Source organism: Syngnathus floridae, chromosome 8 (assembly GCF_059516105.1).
Source record: "Syngnathus floridae isolate MCC-2025c chromosome 8, RoL_Sflo_1.0, whole genome shotgun sequence".
NCBI classification, from domain to species: Eukaryota; Metazoa; Chordata; class Actinopteri; order Syngnathiformes; family Syngnathidae; genus Syngnathus; species Syngnathus floridae.
Window position 1 is genome coordinate 16,113,436 of NC_142420.1, and position 18,377 is coordinate 16,131,812.

The following is an 18,377-nucleotide window of genomic DNA, read 5'->3' on the forward strand; positions in this document are numbered from 1 at the left end:
CCTTTAGCACAGGTCCATCTAGTGGATGCATAACGCAACCCTAGTCAACCTCAGTAGCTTCTATTCTATGTGCCTTTTAATTTTGTACGCGCTATATATGAAAACATTTCTAAAATAAAAAGTTCAATGACGATGCGCCTTATAATCTAGTGCGCCTTATAGTGCAGAAAATACCATATGTATAGGAATAGGACTTCACTTTCACAACGTCTTTTTAATACAACCAATTTTAATATGTTTAATATGGTGGTGTGCCTTGAGATTTTTTCCAATGAAAAGGTGTGCCGTGGATATAAAAATGTTGGAAAACACTGGTCTAGACTTTATGCACTGTGTTGTAACCAAGTCAATGTAAGAACAAATGGGTGTCTTGAATGGTTGTCAAATTGCTCGGATAACAGTTAAAGCCGATACCTTTGCCTAGGCATCCATAATCCATTCACATAATTTGCGTAATTCGCTCGGCACTACCTCCCAGTCCGAGTAAATGTGTGGTCGTCGTCGATGTGGAATTCTCTCACGGATCCTCTATTACCATGTGCCACCACCTGCGTGAAGCTGGCCCCCCACCCCACGCAAAATTTAAGGAAAATAGTCTGTTTCGTTTGTGCTGGTTTGTGCAGCAAAACTTTTCGTTTGTGCTGCTATGGTTTTTTAGCTATGAAAGATTATTTTATAGGTCATCCAGAGTTCACCCAGCCCCCCATTTTCCTCCAAATGGACCCAAAATGATACCGTTCGTTTGTGCTTCGTTTGTGCTGGTTTGTGCTGCAAAAATTTTCGTTTGTGCTGCTTCCGTTTCATAGATATTACACTTTTATTTTATAGTGATGACGTCACCCAGCCCCCCATTTTCCTCCAAATGGACCCAAAATGGTACCGTTCGTTTGTGCTGGTTTGTGCAGCAAAAATTTTCGTTTGTGCTGCTTCGGTTTCGGAGATATTACACATTTTATTCATAGCGATGACGTCACCGTGAAGCTGCCCCCCCCCCCCCCCCCACGCAAAATTTAACAAAAATAGTCTGTTTCGTTTGTGCTTCGTTTGTGCTGGTTTGTGCAGCAAAAATTTTCGTTTGTGCTGCCTCCGTTTCGTAGATATTACACATTTATTTTATAGCAATGACGTCACCCAGCCCCCCATTTTCCTCCAAATGGACCCAAAATGGTACCGTTCGTTTGTGCTTCGTTTGTGCTGGTTGGTGCTGCAAAAAGTTTCGTTTGGGCTGGTATGGTTTTGCAGATATTACACATTTATTTTCTAGCGATGACGTCACCGTATTTCGTCGCGAATTTCAAGCTCCTGGAATGCTCCTGATGCAGAACAAATACAAGGTATATATGTTCTTAGCCTTTTTTTTTTTTTTTTAGTTTACAGAAAACGTTCACTGCGGGAAATGGCTTTTAGTACGAGGATATTTCTGTAATTATGTTTTTATCGTGCTCATTGATTAATTTCCTTGTTATCAATAAGCCTTTTTGATCATTTTTTTCAATTACATCCGACATGAAAAAGGTTCACCGCAACCTAAATACCTGATGAGTCTGTCTGTTCCAGAACATTAATTAATGCAACAATTAATACATGTATGTGAAGTTGATGACAGCCAGAAAAAGAAACTTGAAAACATGAAAAAATAACTTTCTTTGTCAAAGGAGAACATGATCAACATTTTTTAGCAACAATTCAAACAATGCATCACTGCACTGTGTAGAACACAGCATGTGGGAAGATCTTAGTATTTACTGATGCTGCTTTCACTCCACTTCCCAGGTCATTATAGATCTCCCAGGCATATGCAATCCTCCTGCAGTATGCCACATAATGCCCAAGAGAATCCTGGGTCAGTCCTGGTTCAAAGCCAATGACTCCTCTCAAAGTAAAAGTCTTCTCTTTTAGCTCCAGACTGGAGGGAAATTCAAGCAAGGCAATTTCCTTGCAACTGCTACCAAGGTCAGTGTCAATCCACACAAACTCTCCCAGATTGTAGCTGTGAGTAACATTACCTGAACACAGAGCATTGCCTGTATTGTTGTCCTGTGTTTTGAATGAAGACGGACACTGGGAAGTATTTTCAATTGGCCTGAGGCAGAGAGAGTCAGGAAGGCTGAGTCCCTCTTCAGCAGCAGTCTGAAGATAAGCCATGCCACAGGTCTGCAGGACAGCAATGTTTGCACAAACAAGTGAAACCTGCCTTGTTACTTGTTGATTTAAACGGCAGTACTGTGAGGAGTATTGTTTTGTCAAATAAACACTTGGGATATTCCTCATTCCGCTCTCAATTACAGTGGAGATGTGGCATTGTGCATCAATTTGGAGAGAACCAGAGGTCAGGAGGACAGGTTTGAATATTTCCCCCAGCAGTTTTGCCCTCTGTGAGTATACCTGTGGGTTTACACCCTGTGTTGTGATGGTTTTCACGAGATAGAGGAATTGGTTCCCACGTGCATAGTTCAGAACAGTCTTTTCAATTGAAAAACTTTCACAGAAAGAACAGCATAAGCATTGAAAGACAGAATCAAATGCACAAGTATTGAGCACAGACACTTATGATGTGCGAAGTTTAACAGGCTGTTGATGGTTCACGTTTTTCAACAATGGTACCTTGACTTTTTTCCAGCCGACTAGTGTATCAATATGCAGCCATTCAGGACAAGGAGAGAGATATGAAGTTATCTTTCTTTTTTTTGGTGGGACTGCTAAACCTCTCCAGTTTTCAACTGCACTGTCAGTAGATGCATCTGGCTCCGTTCCAGGATGAGATTTTTTTTCCCTTTTGTTTACTACTTCAGTTTGAGAAGTACTGCAGACATTGTCAGGCTCTTTGACAGTCGTGGCATCACACACATCCTTTTCACTTTTTTGTTTTGCAGAGCAAATCCGCATGTTTCCCTCAATGAAGGAAAGATGACGAGCAACAAACCGGTCCACACGAATGGGTAGGCTTTCATACTTGAAAAGGCCTTTTTTTGGTTTTTGAACTCTGCTTCAACAGCTGCGGAACTTGCAGTGATGCTGGTGTTTTCGAAAAGAGGGACCATTATTGCTGTCCAGAGTGGCAAGTAACTTCCAAGTCTTGTTATTTGGGGAATAATCTCGGGGAGGAAGTAGATGTTGTCTCTATCCCCATCAGCCATGGCAAGTGACCTGCTCTTCTCACATATTTCTGTCACCCACTGTCGGACATTCGTCTGGATGTGCAGATTTAATGGATCACCTGGTTCTTTTCCCTCAACTTCCTCATCTGAAATGGGGACAAATTCCTCTGCGATTTGCACTCTCAAGTATTTCTTGCACTTTTCTGATGGGATAGGGGCTCTAGAATTGTCATTACTCATGTCTCACTCAGTGCCACAATGGTGATAGCACGAAGAAGTTCTTTTGCATGTTGCAAACATTGTGACTTAAAGGCCTAGAGACATCCCTTTGAAAAAGAAATGAACATCTGCAGCGTTTGGTTTAGGTTTTAGGTGCATTTTTAATTTTATTGCTTAAATCACATTTTTTCGACGAGCTGAGCACGTTTTCTGAATTGTGCCCCTCCCATCACGCTTCGACATACTTTTCAAAGTCAAAGTCTCCTTTATTGTCAATTCCTCCGCATGTCAAGACACACAAAGAGATCGAAATTACGTTTCTCACTATCCCAGGGTGACAAGACAGAGTTCACAACGCACATACAAGTAAACAACACAGGAAAAATAAAACAAGAAGATGAACAATAAGAGTGATAGCACGCTAGCCGCTCCCAATGCACAGCAGAGTCCGGAAAGATGACAGTCAACCAGGCCACTGTGAACACGAGCACACAGCAGGCACGCACTGTCTGGTTCGTGGATCCTGTCAGGCGAACGCAACCCATCTTGTCGTCCCGCGAACGAACGTACGCCAGGAGAATGGAAGGCACGGCCGGGCGAGCTGGGTTGGCCGCAAGCCTGGCCCGACGTCTCCGCGCTGGCCCCTCTTCTCTTTTTGTTTACACTCACTGAAGCTAAACGCGTACAACTTGAAACATCATGAGACGTCACTTCCGGCTGGCGGCTCGGTGCAGTCAAACTCGTCTGCGCGGCATAAATTATATTTTTCAGAGCAACAGCTTCCTTTTCGTTGTTTCGATCGTCAATTCATATTTATAAGCCCATAAGCTAACTAAAACCGATTTATACATATACCGGTGTCTCTGGGCCTTTAAGAAGCTGTGCTATTGACCTGACAAAAAAATCCTTAACACGAGGTCTTTTGTTTTTCAGGCAGTCCCATCGGCAGATCATCTTAATACTGCTACATCTACCCTGACAAAAGATGGGGGTAGATGTCCAGGTTGATTCCCACGTGAAATGTTAAAGCACTCATTGATGTAGGTCTTCAGATCAGGATGACGGGTAAAAGCTTTGTCTAGAGCTCCAAGAATCGCCAGAGAAAAGTCACTCACTGCTTCTTTAGGAACAGATGCACCTGCATGGATCCATTCCTTCAGCCACTGTGTGATAGCATTAACATCATGCTTCTCTGACAGCATCTGCACGACTGGGACACTGGATCTGGTATGCCCTGTCATAACACCCTGATACAGGAAGATATTCGGCCTCATCAGTTTTTTAACTATAGAGCAGTGGTTCTTAACCTTGTTGGAGGTACCGAACCCCACCAGTTTCATATGCGCATTCACCGAACCCCTCGTTAGTAATTTTTTTTTTTTTTTTTAATTCTAGACATAGATGTTTTTTACTGGTGCACAAAATGAGCCATGCATGAACATCACCTTGTTCAAAGAACAAAACCAACACAATGCATGAACTCACAACAAATTACATAATGGTAAATCAGAATTTACACAATAAATCAGGTTTGTTCGGACCTCCTCAGTGGAGGCTCTGTCGAACCCCTGAGACCGACTCACCGAACCCCTAGGGTTCGATCGAACCCAGGTTAAGAACCACTGCTATAGAGCCAGTTGCATCAACACATAATATTGGGTGAGATTTCTTTAAGCTCTTGTACACATGCATTTGTGTTTGACTCCAATAGTGACAGAAAAACTTGTCAAGTCCAATGTCTTTGATGCTGTCACTGTGAGGTGCACTGTATTTCAACATCTGCAATGATAAAATTGGATTTTTGTCACCTAATGCCAAATCATTTTTCTCTTGCTTTGCCTTGCGCAGAGTGGCCAAATTTGGCAGGTGGCTTGGCTCTGGGTCTCTGAAGTCCATCAGTTTATTTGCTTGTGATGCTCGCCATACATGTGGTTCCATCCTGCCCTCACAAAGTTCCTTGGCTACCTGCACACGCAACTGTCCAGATAGAAACCGCTTTGAGCTACCAGTGTGTAGGGAGTCATTACTGTTCATAATGAAACAGTTCAATATTATTGGACTGTTCATTTCTGGCTCTTCGCCACAATTAATGTTGAGAAGGCCATGACACTCCTTGCAGTATCCTCTGATTTCGATATAATTATTTGAGACCAATGGATAGACCTTGGCTCTTCTAAAAACAAATGTGCAAGGAATTTTGACTGTTTTCCAGTTTGTTCATTTATGATGTGGGTCCAGGTGCCAGGCTTCAAAATTCTCTCTCTCTCTCTCTCTCTCTCTCTCTCTCTCTCTCTCTCTCTCTCTCTCTCTCTCTCTCTCTCTCTCTCTCTCTATATATATATATATATATATATATATTCTAACTTTTGGGTTCGACAGTTCTTATCTTTGTATTCAGCCTTATCCGGGATAAATTCCATCCACTTGTCAAAAGGAATATGAAGCTGAAATGACCGTTCAGGGCCTGATTCTGAGCTTGCTTCACTGCTAGTTTCAGGATCAGTTTCATCATGACTGAATCCCAGAGCTGACCAGATATTGTGTCTGTTTGTTTTTACAAAGGTGTACAGAGCCTTTGCAGACATCTTCTTTTCCAACTGGTCACTCAGATCTGTCCACACAGTAGCCTTTGGAGTGGCTACGTTAACATTTTCAAGTATGGCCTCTTTTAATGAGCAGAGAACTGCAACAATTAAATCATTGTCTACTGCTGGTTGTTTGGGCATCTAGTTGAAGGACAAATAAATATAATCAGGATTCATTGCTTGAATAATTAAAATAACACATGCGTGTTCATTATAATTGCTATGCATGGACGGAAAAATTATGCAAAGGGAAAAATATTTTGACAAAATGTATCAAGCATGCTTTCTTTAGAAATTTAGTTTTCTTGGTCTGTGCAAATTACACACGTCTAATAAGACAATGTTAGCGAACTAGCTATTCAGACTACCTGGGGTGTTTTTAATTCTATATTGTATGAACTTTTTTTTTTTTTTACACATTTTACTTGCATTGGTCGATGGTCACTTCCCAGAAAAAGACGCTTTCTGTCACTCGCTGTTATTAAATCTTCGGAGATAGTTGTGCATTTGTCGCTTGAAAAAGTTGCACGTCTTTGTTTTTCGCCACCCTGTTGCGATGTCTTACCGGCCTGCAGAGGTCACTTTGCATGGTAATTAGTTGGATAATATATATCTAAGAATTGAGGAGTTATCATGATGTCAAGTGAAAAATTGTTAGAGTAAAATACATGACGGGGTTAATGAAGATGCATGATTTTAATAACGAAAAATTGCAACGGCACAAACAAATGGTTAATTAACGATCCATGGAGTAAGGATTTGACATCTCTAGAAAATAAATTAATATTAAATAAATGACAAATTGAATGATTCACTGAGCGCAAACTAATTTTTTTGCGGCACAATCGGTACCATTTTGGGTCCATTTGGAGGTGTTAAATGGGGGCTGATCCATTTGGAAGTAAATAGGGGGCGGGGCTACGTGACGTCATCGCTATAAAATAAATGTGTAATATCTACGAAACCGTAGCAGCACAAACAAAAAATTTGCTGCACAAACCAGCACAAACGAAGCACAAACGAACGGTACCATTTTGGGTCCATTTGGAGGATAATGGGGGGCTGGATGACGTCATCGCCATAAAATAAATGTGCAATATCTACGAAACGGAAGCTGCACAAATGAAAATGTTTGCTGCACAAACCAGCACAAACGAAGCACAAATGAACGGTACCATTTTGGGTTCATTTGGAGCAAATGGGGGGCTGGGTGAACTCTGGATGACCTATAAAATAATCCTTCATAACTAAAAAAACCATAGCAGCACAAACGAAAATTTTTGCAGCACAAACCAGCACAAACGAAGCACAAACGAACGGTACCATTTTGGGTCCATTTGGAGGAAAATGGGTGGCTGGGTGACGTCATCGCTAGAAAATAAATGTGTAATATTTACAAAACCTAAGCAGCACAAACGAACATTTTTGCTGCACAAACAAAGCACAAACGAAAGAGACTATTTTCCTTAAATTGTGCGTGGGATGGGGGGCCAGCTTCACGATGACGTCATCGCTATAAATGAAATGTGTAATATCTCCGAAACCGAAGCAGCACAAACAAACATTTTTGCTGCACAAACCAGCACAAACGAAGCACAAACGAAACAGACTATTTTCGTTAAATTTTGCGTGGGGTGGGGGGCCAGCTTCACGGTGACGTCATCGCTATGAATGAAATGTGTAATATCTCCGAAACCGAAGCAGCACAAACGAAAAATTTTTGCTGCACAAACCAGCACAAACGAAGCACAAACGAACGGTACCATTTTGGGTCCTTTTGGAGGAAAATGGGGGGCTGGGTGATGTCATCGCTATAAAATAAATGTGTAATATCTACACCAGTCATGGGCAAACTACGGCCCGCGGGCCACATCCGGCCCAGGGGGTCGTTTAATCCGGCCCGCCAGACCTGAATAAATTGTATTATGAAACATTTTTTTTGTCATTTTCCCTGCAATGACTGTGTTTCCCCAGTAGATGGGGAAACGCCCGCCCGCGCATTTACTCCCGGAAGCCGTGTCAGAAAGATCCTTGCACACTCACAAGTGCGTGTACGTACTCAGTAGTACGGACCCGGCGGACTCCGCGCTCTATTTCCATCAATGCCGACTTTTGAGTGTGGGCTGTGACGTCAGCATTCTTGTAATTAGCACGCTGAGCTTTCAGATACAGTTTTACGCTAAAGCCAAGCACGCACAAACCTTCACCTGGAATCCTTCCATTAAAATGACCGAGTGTTTATCCTAAGAATTGCCACAACAAATTTTACTCCAGACTATGATGCACTAGCAAAAAAAGGGAGACCAACAACACTGTTCCCACTGAAAATGAAGGGGAGTTTCTCTAGTTTGTTGTAAAAAAAAAAAAATGCATTTTGAAAATAATTTGTACAAATAGCATGGATTGAAATTAGCGACCATTCTCATTTTCAAACAATGCAGGATGTTCAAGGACATTGATGCACCACCTGTTTGCGACTAATCTTAACTTTTAATGGTTTTAAGGCCGACCTTAAAGAAGTGTTTGCCGTTTCCTCACCTCTGTCACCAGGTGTTTGTGAGTTAAAGCTATCTGTCACCGTGTTGCCGTTTTGATTCTTTATTACTTTATTTAGATGGAGTATACTTTCAGTGATTCTTCAAGATGATGTATTTGGTCGGAATGTTTGCCGTTTTTGGTGATTTCGCCTCATTAGATAAACATCTTTCATAAATCTGACCTGCAGCCGCTGAAGTGATGGAAACTGTTATTCAAAATAACAGTGTCGTATTTAATGACAATCACTGATAGTAGTCTTTGGGTGAAATATTTTGTTTAATGCTGCTAATAAATGCATTTGTTTTTGAAAAGCTTTTTTTCGAATATCCATGCTTTATTACCTACTAAAGGCCAAAACCTTCTATGCAATGACCTTTACATGTCATTTATAAGACTTCCCACAAACATTACATCCATCTGCTCCTGGTTCGGCCCCCCAGTCCAAATTTAGAATCCAATTCGGCCCGCAAGTCAAAAAGTTTGCCTACCCCTGATCTACACAAACGAAAATTTCTGCTGCATAAACAAAGCACAAACGAACGGTACCATTTTGGGTTCATTTGGAGCAGATGGGGGGCTGGGTGAACTCTGGATGACCGATAAAATATTCTTTCATAACTAAAAAACCAAAGCAGCACAAACGAAATTTTTTGCTGCACAAACCAGCACAAACGAAGCACAAACGAAACAGACTATTTTCCTTAAATTTTGCGTGGGATGGGGGGCCAGCTTCACGCAGGTTGTGCCATCGCGTAACTGCTGGCCTGTAGCTGGAATTGTGCCTCATAAGCAGGTCTCTTCGTCAATGCCAATTTCGGGACTCCTGAGGGAAACTGACCGTGTTCCACAAACCGATAGTGTTCATCAGTTGCCCCAGAGCTACAGTAAACTCGTATTCTACATAAATGTAATGTTCTCTGATTGGTTTACCGCTCCAGTGTATGTAATTTAAATAATACATTATGTTCTCTGATTGGTTCATAACTGTCTTCTTATATATTTTGCATATTATGTAATTTTCTCTAATTTTCTTCATCTTATGCATTTCGTCCCTGTGTCGACTGACTCACATCAACATCAACACCACCACCTTTTACTAATTTTGGAACTCTGTAGACACAAAAGGCACATCTTATGAAAATTGAAGGCTTTAAGTGCGCCTTACGGCAGTGGTCCCCAACCTTTTTTGCGCCACGGACCGGTTACGTGTCAGAAATATTTTCGTGGATCGGCCTTTATACAAATAAATAATGCATTTATATGAATAAATGATACATTTATAATAAATATATAAAAACAATGAAATAGAAACATACGACTGGCATAAAAACAAATATAAACCACATTAAAATAAAACTCACCATTACGTTGAATTAGTGGGAGCACTGAGCTTGTTTCTCAGAAATGAGCGGGTCCCATCTAGGCGTAATTGGAGAAAATGACACCTCAAGTGTGCTGTTGTTGATGTTTTTTCTGTCAAAAACTTCCCAAGGTTTGTCTTTTAATGCAGGATGCTTGGTCTCCATGTGCCGAAGCAGTTTTGAAGGCTTCATTGCCTCGTTAGCTAGCCTGTATTACGCAGAGTGGGCTTGGCGCGTCAGAGTCACCTGTGATGATAAATCCATATTTTAAGTAGGACCCCAGAAATTTTCTTTTAAATACGGCTTTCCTTTTTATAGAAGTCGTACCTCTTCTTCTTCTCTCTCCTCATTGGGCTTTTTTTCCCTTTCCGAAGAAGCTTTCCAAACTTCTCTGTTTCTTGCTCATTTTCGCTTGCTTCGTGAGCTCGACTGGGGTGACATGTCACGTGACCGAGACGAGTGTCTTGTGTCAAGAGACACAGCGATGAATGTAATTAGGAGAGAATTGCCAATGTTTTCCGCGGACTGGGGGCTGGGGACCCTGCCTTACGGTGTGGAAAATACAGCATGATTTTTTTTTTTAACAGTATTGTGTTTTCTCCACAGTACCTCTGTCCGAATATGTCATGTAGGTTGTGTCAACATCTCAACCCTTGAATGTGACTTCAGCAGCCTGAACACCTTCCTCAGTGTGTATGGAAGGTATAAAGCCAGAGTACGGGCACAGCGAGGGGAAAACCACTCTTCTTGGGTGGAAAGTAAACCGATTACCTTGGAAAGTGATAGTGAGTATATTTTTTAAATAAAGTATTTTATATTCATATTAGCAAATGGGAACATCCATCCATTTTCTTAACCGCTTGTCTTCACAAGGGCCACGGGCATGCTGGAGCCTATCCCAGCTGTCTTCTGGTAGTAGGCGGGTGGACACCCTGAACTTGTTGCCAGCTAATTGCAGCCAATGGAATCACAATTCCAAAATAATTTGAGAGCTTACGCTTGTGGCTTTCTCATAAACTTGAGTTGATTTGATTTCTATAAACATTCAATATAATTTTTTAAAAATTCTGCCTTATCCCCACGGACCCGTGTGTTTGAAACAGCCTCGATTAAAATTAGCCCTCCATTCTGAGCGTTCAAAATCTTCTTCCTCCTCATTGTCCACAACCATATTTTTTAGTCACAAAATGAACCGCTGGTTTGAAGTCTTGAATCGGGTTGTCGTTTATTTTGGAATTTCTACGTCTAGTGCAGTGGTTCTTAACCTGGGTTCGATCGAACCCTAGGACTTCGGTGAGTCGGTCTCAGAGGTTCGGCAGAGCCTCCACTGCAGAGGTCAGAACACACCTGATTCATTGTGTAAATTGGTGATGACACATATCTGAACTGGTCTCAGAAAGGTCATTTGTTGTGACTTCATGCATTGTGTTGGTTTTGGTCTTTGAACAAGGTGACGTTCATGCACAGCTTATTTTGTGCACCAGTAAGAACGTCTATGTCTTGAATTTGATTTTTTTTCTTCTTTTCACTAAAGAGGGGTTCGGTGAATGTGCATATGAAACTGGTGGGGTTCGGTACCTCCAACAAGATTAAGAACCACTGGTCTAGTGACTTGGTAGAAAGACCCGGGTAATCAACCAGGTAAATGTTTTTAGTGAAGGCATCACAATGGTGCACTGGTTAGCACACTGCCTCACAGTTCAGCGGTAATGGGTACGATTCCGGCTCTGTACGCCGTACTGTGGGGAGTTTGGGTGTTCTTCCTGTTTGCTCCGGATACTCAGGTTTCCTTCCACATTCCAAAGACGTGCTTAATCGGCTGATTGACCTTTCTGAATTACCCGTGTGAGTGCAAATGGCTGATTTTGTATATGTGCCCTACGATTGGCTTTCAACCAGTTCAGGATGTCCCCCATCTACTGCCTGAAGTCAGCTGGGATAGGCTCCAGCACACCAGTGACTCGTGAGGAAAAGCAATTTAGATAATGGATGGAAGGAAATTGAGGGCCAACTCAATTTATCACGGTAAGTTGAAAAGTTCCTCAAAAAGTTTCTGTGGTGAAAAAAGGGTTGTACACAGTGTTGATTGTTCACTGTGTCCCCGTCTTGAGATGGCAGATGGTGGACCAGACTTTCCTCTAAGTCAGTGGTCCCCCACCTTTTTTGCGCCACGGGCCGGTTACGTGTCAGAAATATTTTCGTGGACCGGCCTTTATATAAATAAATAATACATTTATATGAATAAGATCAGGGGATGTTTGAGAATATTTGTCAATTTTCGCACATGTCCTGAGTGTTGTTCGTCACCTAAATGATGAACCGAGGCTGAGATGCACCGAAGTCAAATTCCTTGTTTGCCATGCTCAAACATGGCCAATATGGCTTGAATCTTGAATCTTGAAATAAATAATACATTTATAATAAATACAATGAAATAAAATGATATGACTGGCATAAAAACAAATATAAACCACATAAAAATAAAACTCACCATTACGTTGAATTAGTGGGAGCACTGAGCTTGTTTCTCAGAAACGTGCCGGTCCCATCTAGGCTTAATCGCAGACAGTGACACCCGAAGTGTGCTGTTGATATCCAATCTGCTCCGCAGCTTTGTTTTGGTTGCTCTAACTGCAGAAAATCCAGCTTCACAATGATATAGGTTGTTGGAAAAGGAAGCAGGGTTTTCAGCGCTTTTGTGGCGACCATGTGCCGAAGCAGTTTTGAACCCTTCATTGTCTTGTTAGCTAGCCTGTCGCCACATATGCAGAGTGGGCTTGGCGCGTCAGAGTCACCTGTGGTGGTAAATCCATATTTTAAGTAGAGCTCCAGAAATTTTCTTATAAGCTTTCCTTTTCCTAGAAGTCGTAGCCTCTTCTTCTTTCGTCTCCTCATTGAGCTTTTTTCCCTTCCGAAGAAGCTTTCCAAACATCTCTGTTTGTTGCTCATTTTTGCTTGCTTCGCGGGCTCGACTGGGGTGACATGTCACGTGACCAGGATGAGCGTCTTGACCTGAATTAACCTGTCAAGAGACACAGATGCACCGACGGATGTAATTGGGAGAGAATCGCCAATCTTTTTATATTTTTCTAAATAAATTCTTACTCATTTTTGCTAGCTTTGCGGGCTCGACTGGGTAAACATCACGCGACTGGGACGAGCGTCTTGACCAGAATTAATTGATCGTCGATAATTTTTTTTTTTTTTTTTCTGTGCGGTTTGGCGGCCTGGTACCAAGTGAACCACGGACTGGTACCGGTCTGCGGCCCGGTGGTTGGGGACCACCGCTCTAAGTCATCCGAAAGTCGTTTTTCATGTCCTCGCCAATGCTCTAGTTTTTGGCTCCATTCCGCTTGGACAGCCTATCAGCTGCTTTCTGACTCCCACAGGCCAAAAAGGCTGTATAGGACTCCTTCAGCTGGACGACATCCCTTACCGTTGGTCTCCACCAGCGGGTTTGGGGATTGCCGCCGTGACGGGGACCAAGCACCTTACAGCCACAACTCCAATCAGCCGCTTCAAAGATGTAGGAGCAAAATATGGTCGACTCAGACTCAATGATCCCACCTCCCCCAAGACCTGGACAAATCTCTGACGGAGGTGGGGGTTGAAACCTCCTGATAGGGGACTCAGACACATTTTCCCTGCAGAACCTAGGTCTGCCAGGTCAGATCTTTCCCCATTATCAGAGGCAGTTCACCACAGTGGTTAGTTGACAGCTTCACCCCTCTCACTTGAGTGCCTAAGACATGCTGCAGCAAGACAATAACACAATAAAGGCGATCATCAAACTATGATGCCAGGTCCCAGTGGGAATGATCTGGAATCCCAAGAGTGGTTCATAGTGTTATGTGATCATTATGTCATCACTTGGCAAATGTCCATACATTATCTACCACTTATCCAGGGTCTTGGAGGCAGCAGCTTCAGCAGGGAAGCCCAAACATCGCTCTCCTCAGCCACTTCTCTCCTTATTTTCTTTTTCTGTTTAGCTATGATTGGTTCACCCAATGTGTCACTCATTTCCAATGGGGCTACAATTGGAATTTCAGTTAAAGATCCAACATTTGCAATCTCAGACATCAGGAGTGTCTATGGTACTGCCACCTACAACATCACCTACTGGAAAGATGGCCAAAATGAAAAGGTGAGCTCAATTAACTCAGTATAGTGAGCGTCTGTTTAACCGTTTGTGAAATGTATTTTATGGACTCTAGCACATCAACAATCTTAGTGAGGATAAGCACTACTAAATCAGCGGATGTTGGAGCGAGATTTCACATTTCCTCGCTTGAAACTGTCCAAATGTCCATCAGGAACAGTTGTCAATCAAAATACATTCCTCAAAATAGTCAGAGTTCATCAGTTGATTATATGAGGCTGTAATGTAAGCCATTTGTATTTTATCGCTAACAGTAGTCTTTTTAAAAATATTCAGGTGAAATTTATTCAAAAGGAAATGCTTGATTATTTTTGCTACTTTATGTTCAAACTAAATATTACAGTGGCTTACAAAATGAATATACTTTCTGTAAATAAACCACCTACGTTGTTTTACCTGCTTTAAAGAGATAACCGCTTTCATTGCAGTGAAGTCATTAAAACACACACAGTCACACTATTTGTGTTTCTGCTCGTAATTACTACAATATAGATGTAACGGACTAAATGACAATAGTCCAAGTATTATTGAGTATTTCGTGTTTACCTTCGTCTATTCCAGCAGCGCCGGAGCAGAATCCTTTGCTCCGGTGTCGAAGAATTGACTATGGTTGGTAGGTACGTAGCTAGGTACGTAGTAGGGGTTTCATGATCTTTTTTTTTTTTTTTTTTAATCAATTCGATGCATGTTGATGTAAGGTCTAAAAGTTCGACACAAATTGATAGTTCACTTTCTTGGAACGATACAATTCGAAAAGGCGGTAAAGGCGATGTCAGTACGATATTTTCATGATATTTTCTGTAAATATTTCTGTGCTACTTAAAGGTCACGCCAGATAAAATTTTTTCGTGATATTTTATTTTAAAACCAACTCAGCTTTACGGACTCCAAAATTGTTGACACTGATATTAGAACATGCTAGTTCTCTTATTATTCTAGCATAAACAAAGTGGAGCAGAAATACCCAGGTTTTTTTTATCCACGAACTTGCCTTCTGTTCCAATCAAGTTTGCACCCCCCCCCCATTTTTTTTCTCTCCTCTCACTGGCTCTGTCATAAGCTGTTGTCACTGGCTCTGTCATCTGTTAACACTGGACTCCCCACTTTTTTGCTTCTTCCAGGCAAAACATATCAGCAGTGCACTACAAAATCAAATATTTCTAAATGACCTGGAACCCGGGACGAAGTATTGTGTCCAGGTTCAAATCATTGCAGAAGGCAACACCAAGCCCAGCAATCCGAGCAGTAGAGTTTGTGAGAGCACCACCAATGGTAAGTGTCATTTTCAAGTCAGATTATTTTAGGTTTTCACTTTCTGCAAAGGTTTTAATCTGTCTGTAACCTGAAATGATTAATGGGACAGGAAAGCGGGTCCAACATTGGCACTTATATGATAGGTCTGTTTTAAAAAATTATTTCAGTACTATAATTCCTCCCGGGAAAAATAACTTAAAAGTGATTTAACGGTATTTTGGCACAAAATGGCGGTGGAATTACTGACGGCCACTCTTTGGGTGGAGTCTGCTTGATTGACACGTCAGCCTGACTACGTCAGAGAAGGAAGCGAAGGCATGTTACGCTTGTTTTCTGGCTTGTTTACTATGCTATGTCAATGTCCTGTTGTTTTGGAATACAGTAATCCCTCGCTACATCGCGGTTCACCTATCGCGGCCTCGGTGCATCGCGGATTGTTATGAAAACAGATATTGCGGATATATTCGGTGCATCGCGTTCTTTTGCGGCGTGCAGGGCTTTGTCTGTCCATATGACTTTACAGCACACTATTGGCCGGTAGGAGACCAATGGGAACATGTTGATCTGTATCCTTGCTGATGATTGGCTTAGAGCTGTAAGAGCAGCTCAAACCAGGCTTCATCTCAATCTCCTGCTACATATTCATCCACTCCTCCACTTCGTTTGTGTCAGCAGAATCAGCAGCATCTCTGATTCGCGCTTTGTTTTTTTGTCACAAACGAGGCAGGACAACCAAATGCAACATGGGCTCTTTATTTGGGAAGAGTTTAAAGGAAACAAGGAGGGCTGGAATGCCGGCAGAGCAGGACTACGAGGCAAGCTGACGAACCGGTCAGCAAGCTCGTGTCGTAATCATCAAAGCAGAAGGGCATAGCAAGCTTTTTAAAGTTATTTATAAAGTATTTAAAGATACAATAAAGTGTTTAAAAGTATAATAGTGTTTAAAAATAAAATTACAAAACTCTTGTGCGGCTGGTTAGCACGTCCGCCTCACAATTAGGAGGGTACTGGTTTGATTCCACCGCCGGCTCTCCCTGTCTGGAGTTTGCATCGTCTCCCCGTGCCCACGTGGATTTTCTCCAGGCACTCCGGTTTCCTCGCACATTCCAAAAACATGCTTGGTAGGCCAATTTGAGCACTCAAAATTGGCCCTAGGTGTGAGTGCGAGTGCAGATGGTTGTTCGTCTCTGTGTGCCCTGCGATCGGCTGGCAACCGATTCAGGGTGTCACCCGCCTACCGCCCGATGACTCCTGGGGTAGGCTCCAGCACACCCGCAACCCCCGTGAGGACAAGCGGTATAGAAAATCGATGGATGGATGGATTCAAGATTCAAGAGTTTTTATTCGCCATGTTCGAGCGTGTCAAATAAGGAATTTGACTTCGGTACATCACAGCCTCTGTTCAACATTTTGGTGACTAACAACACTCAGGACATGTGAAAAATGACAAATATTCTCAAACATCCCCTGATCTTAAACTCCCAGGAGGGCAAGGAAAAACTCAAAACTCCAGCTAGGGGAAATGAGAAACCTTGAGAAGAGACCACAGATGGGAGGGTCCCTCTTCCAGGATGACCAGGCTGTAATGGATGCAGATGGATGCACATAGTACAAACAGTGTAGACAATTCAAAAAAGGTGTGGAGAGCAGGATGTTATTGCACAGCAATGACTCTGAGACTCTAAGAGTGGTGTGAGTTCATCAGAGCAACAGCCTGGGGGAAGAAGCTGTCTCTGTGTCTGCTGGTTTTGGCGTACAGAGCTCTATAGGGGAGTAGTTCAAACAGACTGCAGCTGGGTGAGAAGGGTCTGTAGAGATGTTACTTGCACGTTTCCTGGTCCTGGACAGGTACAAGTCTTGGATAGATGTGAGGTTGATTCCAATTATCTTTTCTGCAGTCCTGATTGTCCGTTGCAGTCTGTGCTTGTCTTGTTTGGAGGCCGATCCAAACCAGACAGTGATGGAGGTGCAGAGGACAGACTGGATGATGGCAGTGTAGAAGGTCTTCAGCAGCTCCCGCAGCAGGCTGAACTTGTTGAGCTGTCTCAGGAAGTACAGCCTCTGCTGGGCCTTCTTCCGGACAGAGTCTTGTGCGGATGCCCTCGCGCTGGGCTGCGGTGGCCCATCAGCCGGTCAGCACAGCAAGAGCAGAGCGGAGCCGTGAAACATTTACACTTTAAAGTGACGCTTTAAAATGAGCTTGCGTCGTGCGGGCATCTCGTTACACAGCGGGTCAGGCAAACGAGTATCAGGTGGCAGGCGTGCGTGTCAAAGCAGACTAAATGGTAATGACTGACGTTAGCAGTTCCGTATTGGCGACGCGTGCCTCAGATGTCTAGCACAGGGGCGCGTGAGCCAACCAGCAGGGCGAGAGCGGAGACGTAACACAGCCGCGCTCAAAGAAAAAATGCACCGCCGTGCAGAAACAATCCGGACAACGGCAATGAGCGCTGATAGCACGGGGCGTGCACTGAGGACAAGCGCCGGGTGCGTGGCTAGCTGCCGCGCATGTAGGAAAAAAGCACTGGCGTCCAGGATTTGGGACAGCGGCCGATAATGAGCACTAATAGCACAGGGCGTGCCTCTTAGCAATGTGCGGATGCCCTCGCGCTGGGATGCGGGGGCACGTCAGCCTGTCAGCACGGCAAGAGCAGAGTGGATCCGTGACACGTTTACAGTTTAAAATGTTTAAATGGTTAAAAATACAATAGTGTTTTAAAATAAAATGATAAATGCCTTGTGCGAATGCCCTCGCGCTGGGCTGCTGGGGCACGTCAGCCGGTCAGCACGGCAAGAGCAGAGTGGAGCCGTGACACCTTTACACTTAAAAATGTTTTTAAAAAAAGCGTTCTTATTGCAATAACATCTTTAAAAGTACAGTAGAGTCTATAAAAATAAAATTATAAAACCCTTGTGCGGATGCCCTCGCGCGGGGGCGCGTCAGCCGGCCAGCATGCAAGAGCAGAGAAGAGTATTTCACTGTATAATAATAAAAATAAAATAAATAATTAAATAAATGATGCTACTTCTCGGATTTCGGCTATCTTTCTTTTTGGAACGTAACCCCCCCAAAAAATAAGGGTTCACTGTACAGTATTTTTTTTTTTTTGCTTTTAAGGCAGTTAAAATGTGTTGTAACAGATGTGCTGAGGCTGGGTGT

General features: G+C 42.8%; 1 protein-coding gene across 8 annotated transcripts in view; it reads left to right on the forward strand.

Annotated features, from left to right (window-relative positions):
• LOC148394696 (interleukin-10 receptor subunit beta-like) overlaps positions 1-18,377 on the forward strand; it is a 69,381-nt gene that overhangs the window by 41,511 nt on the left and 9,493 nt on the right. For all 8 annotated transcript variants that reach the window (XM_088383317.1, XM_088383319.1, XM_088383316.1 and 5 more), the window contains 3 exons: positions 10,408-10,586; positions 13,794-13,948; positions 15,085-15,235. In XM_088383317.1, the coding sequence (XP_088239443.1) occupies positions 10,408-10,586; positions 13,794-13,948; positions 15,085-15,235 (485 nt within the window). The remainder of the gene's footprint in view (positions 1-10,407; positions 10,587-13,793; positions 13,949-15,084; positions 15,236-18,377) is intronic.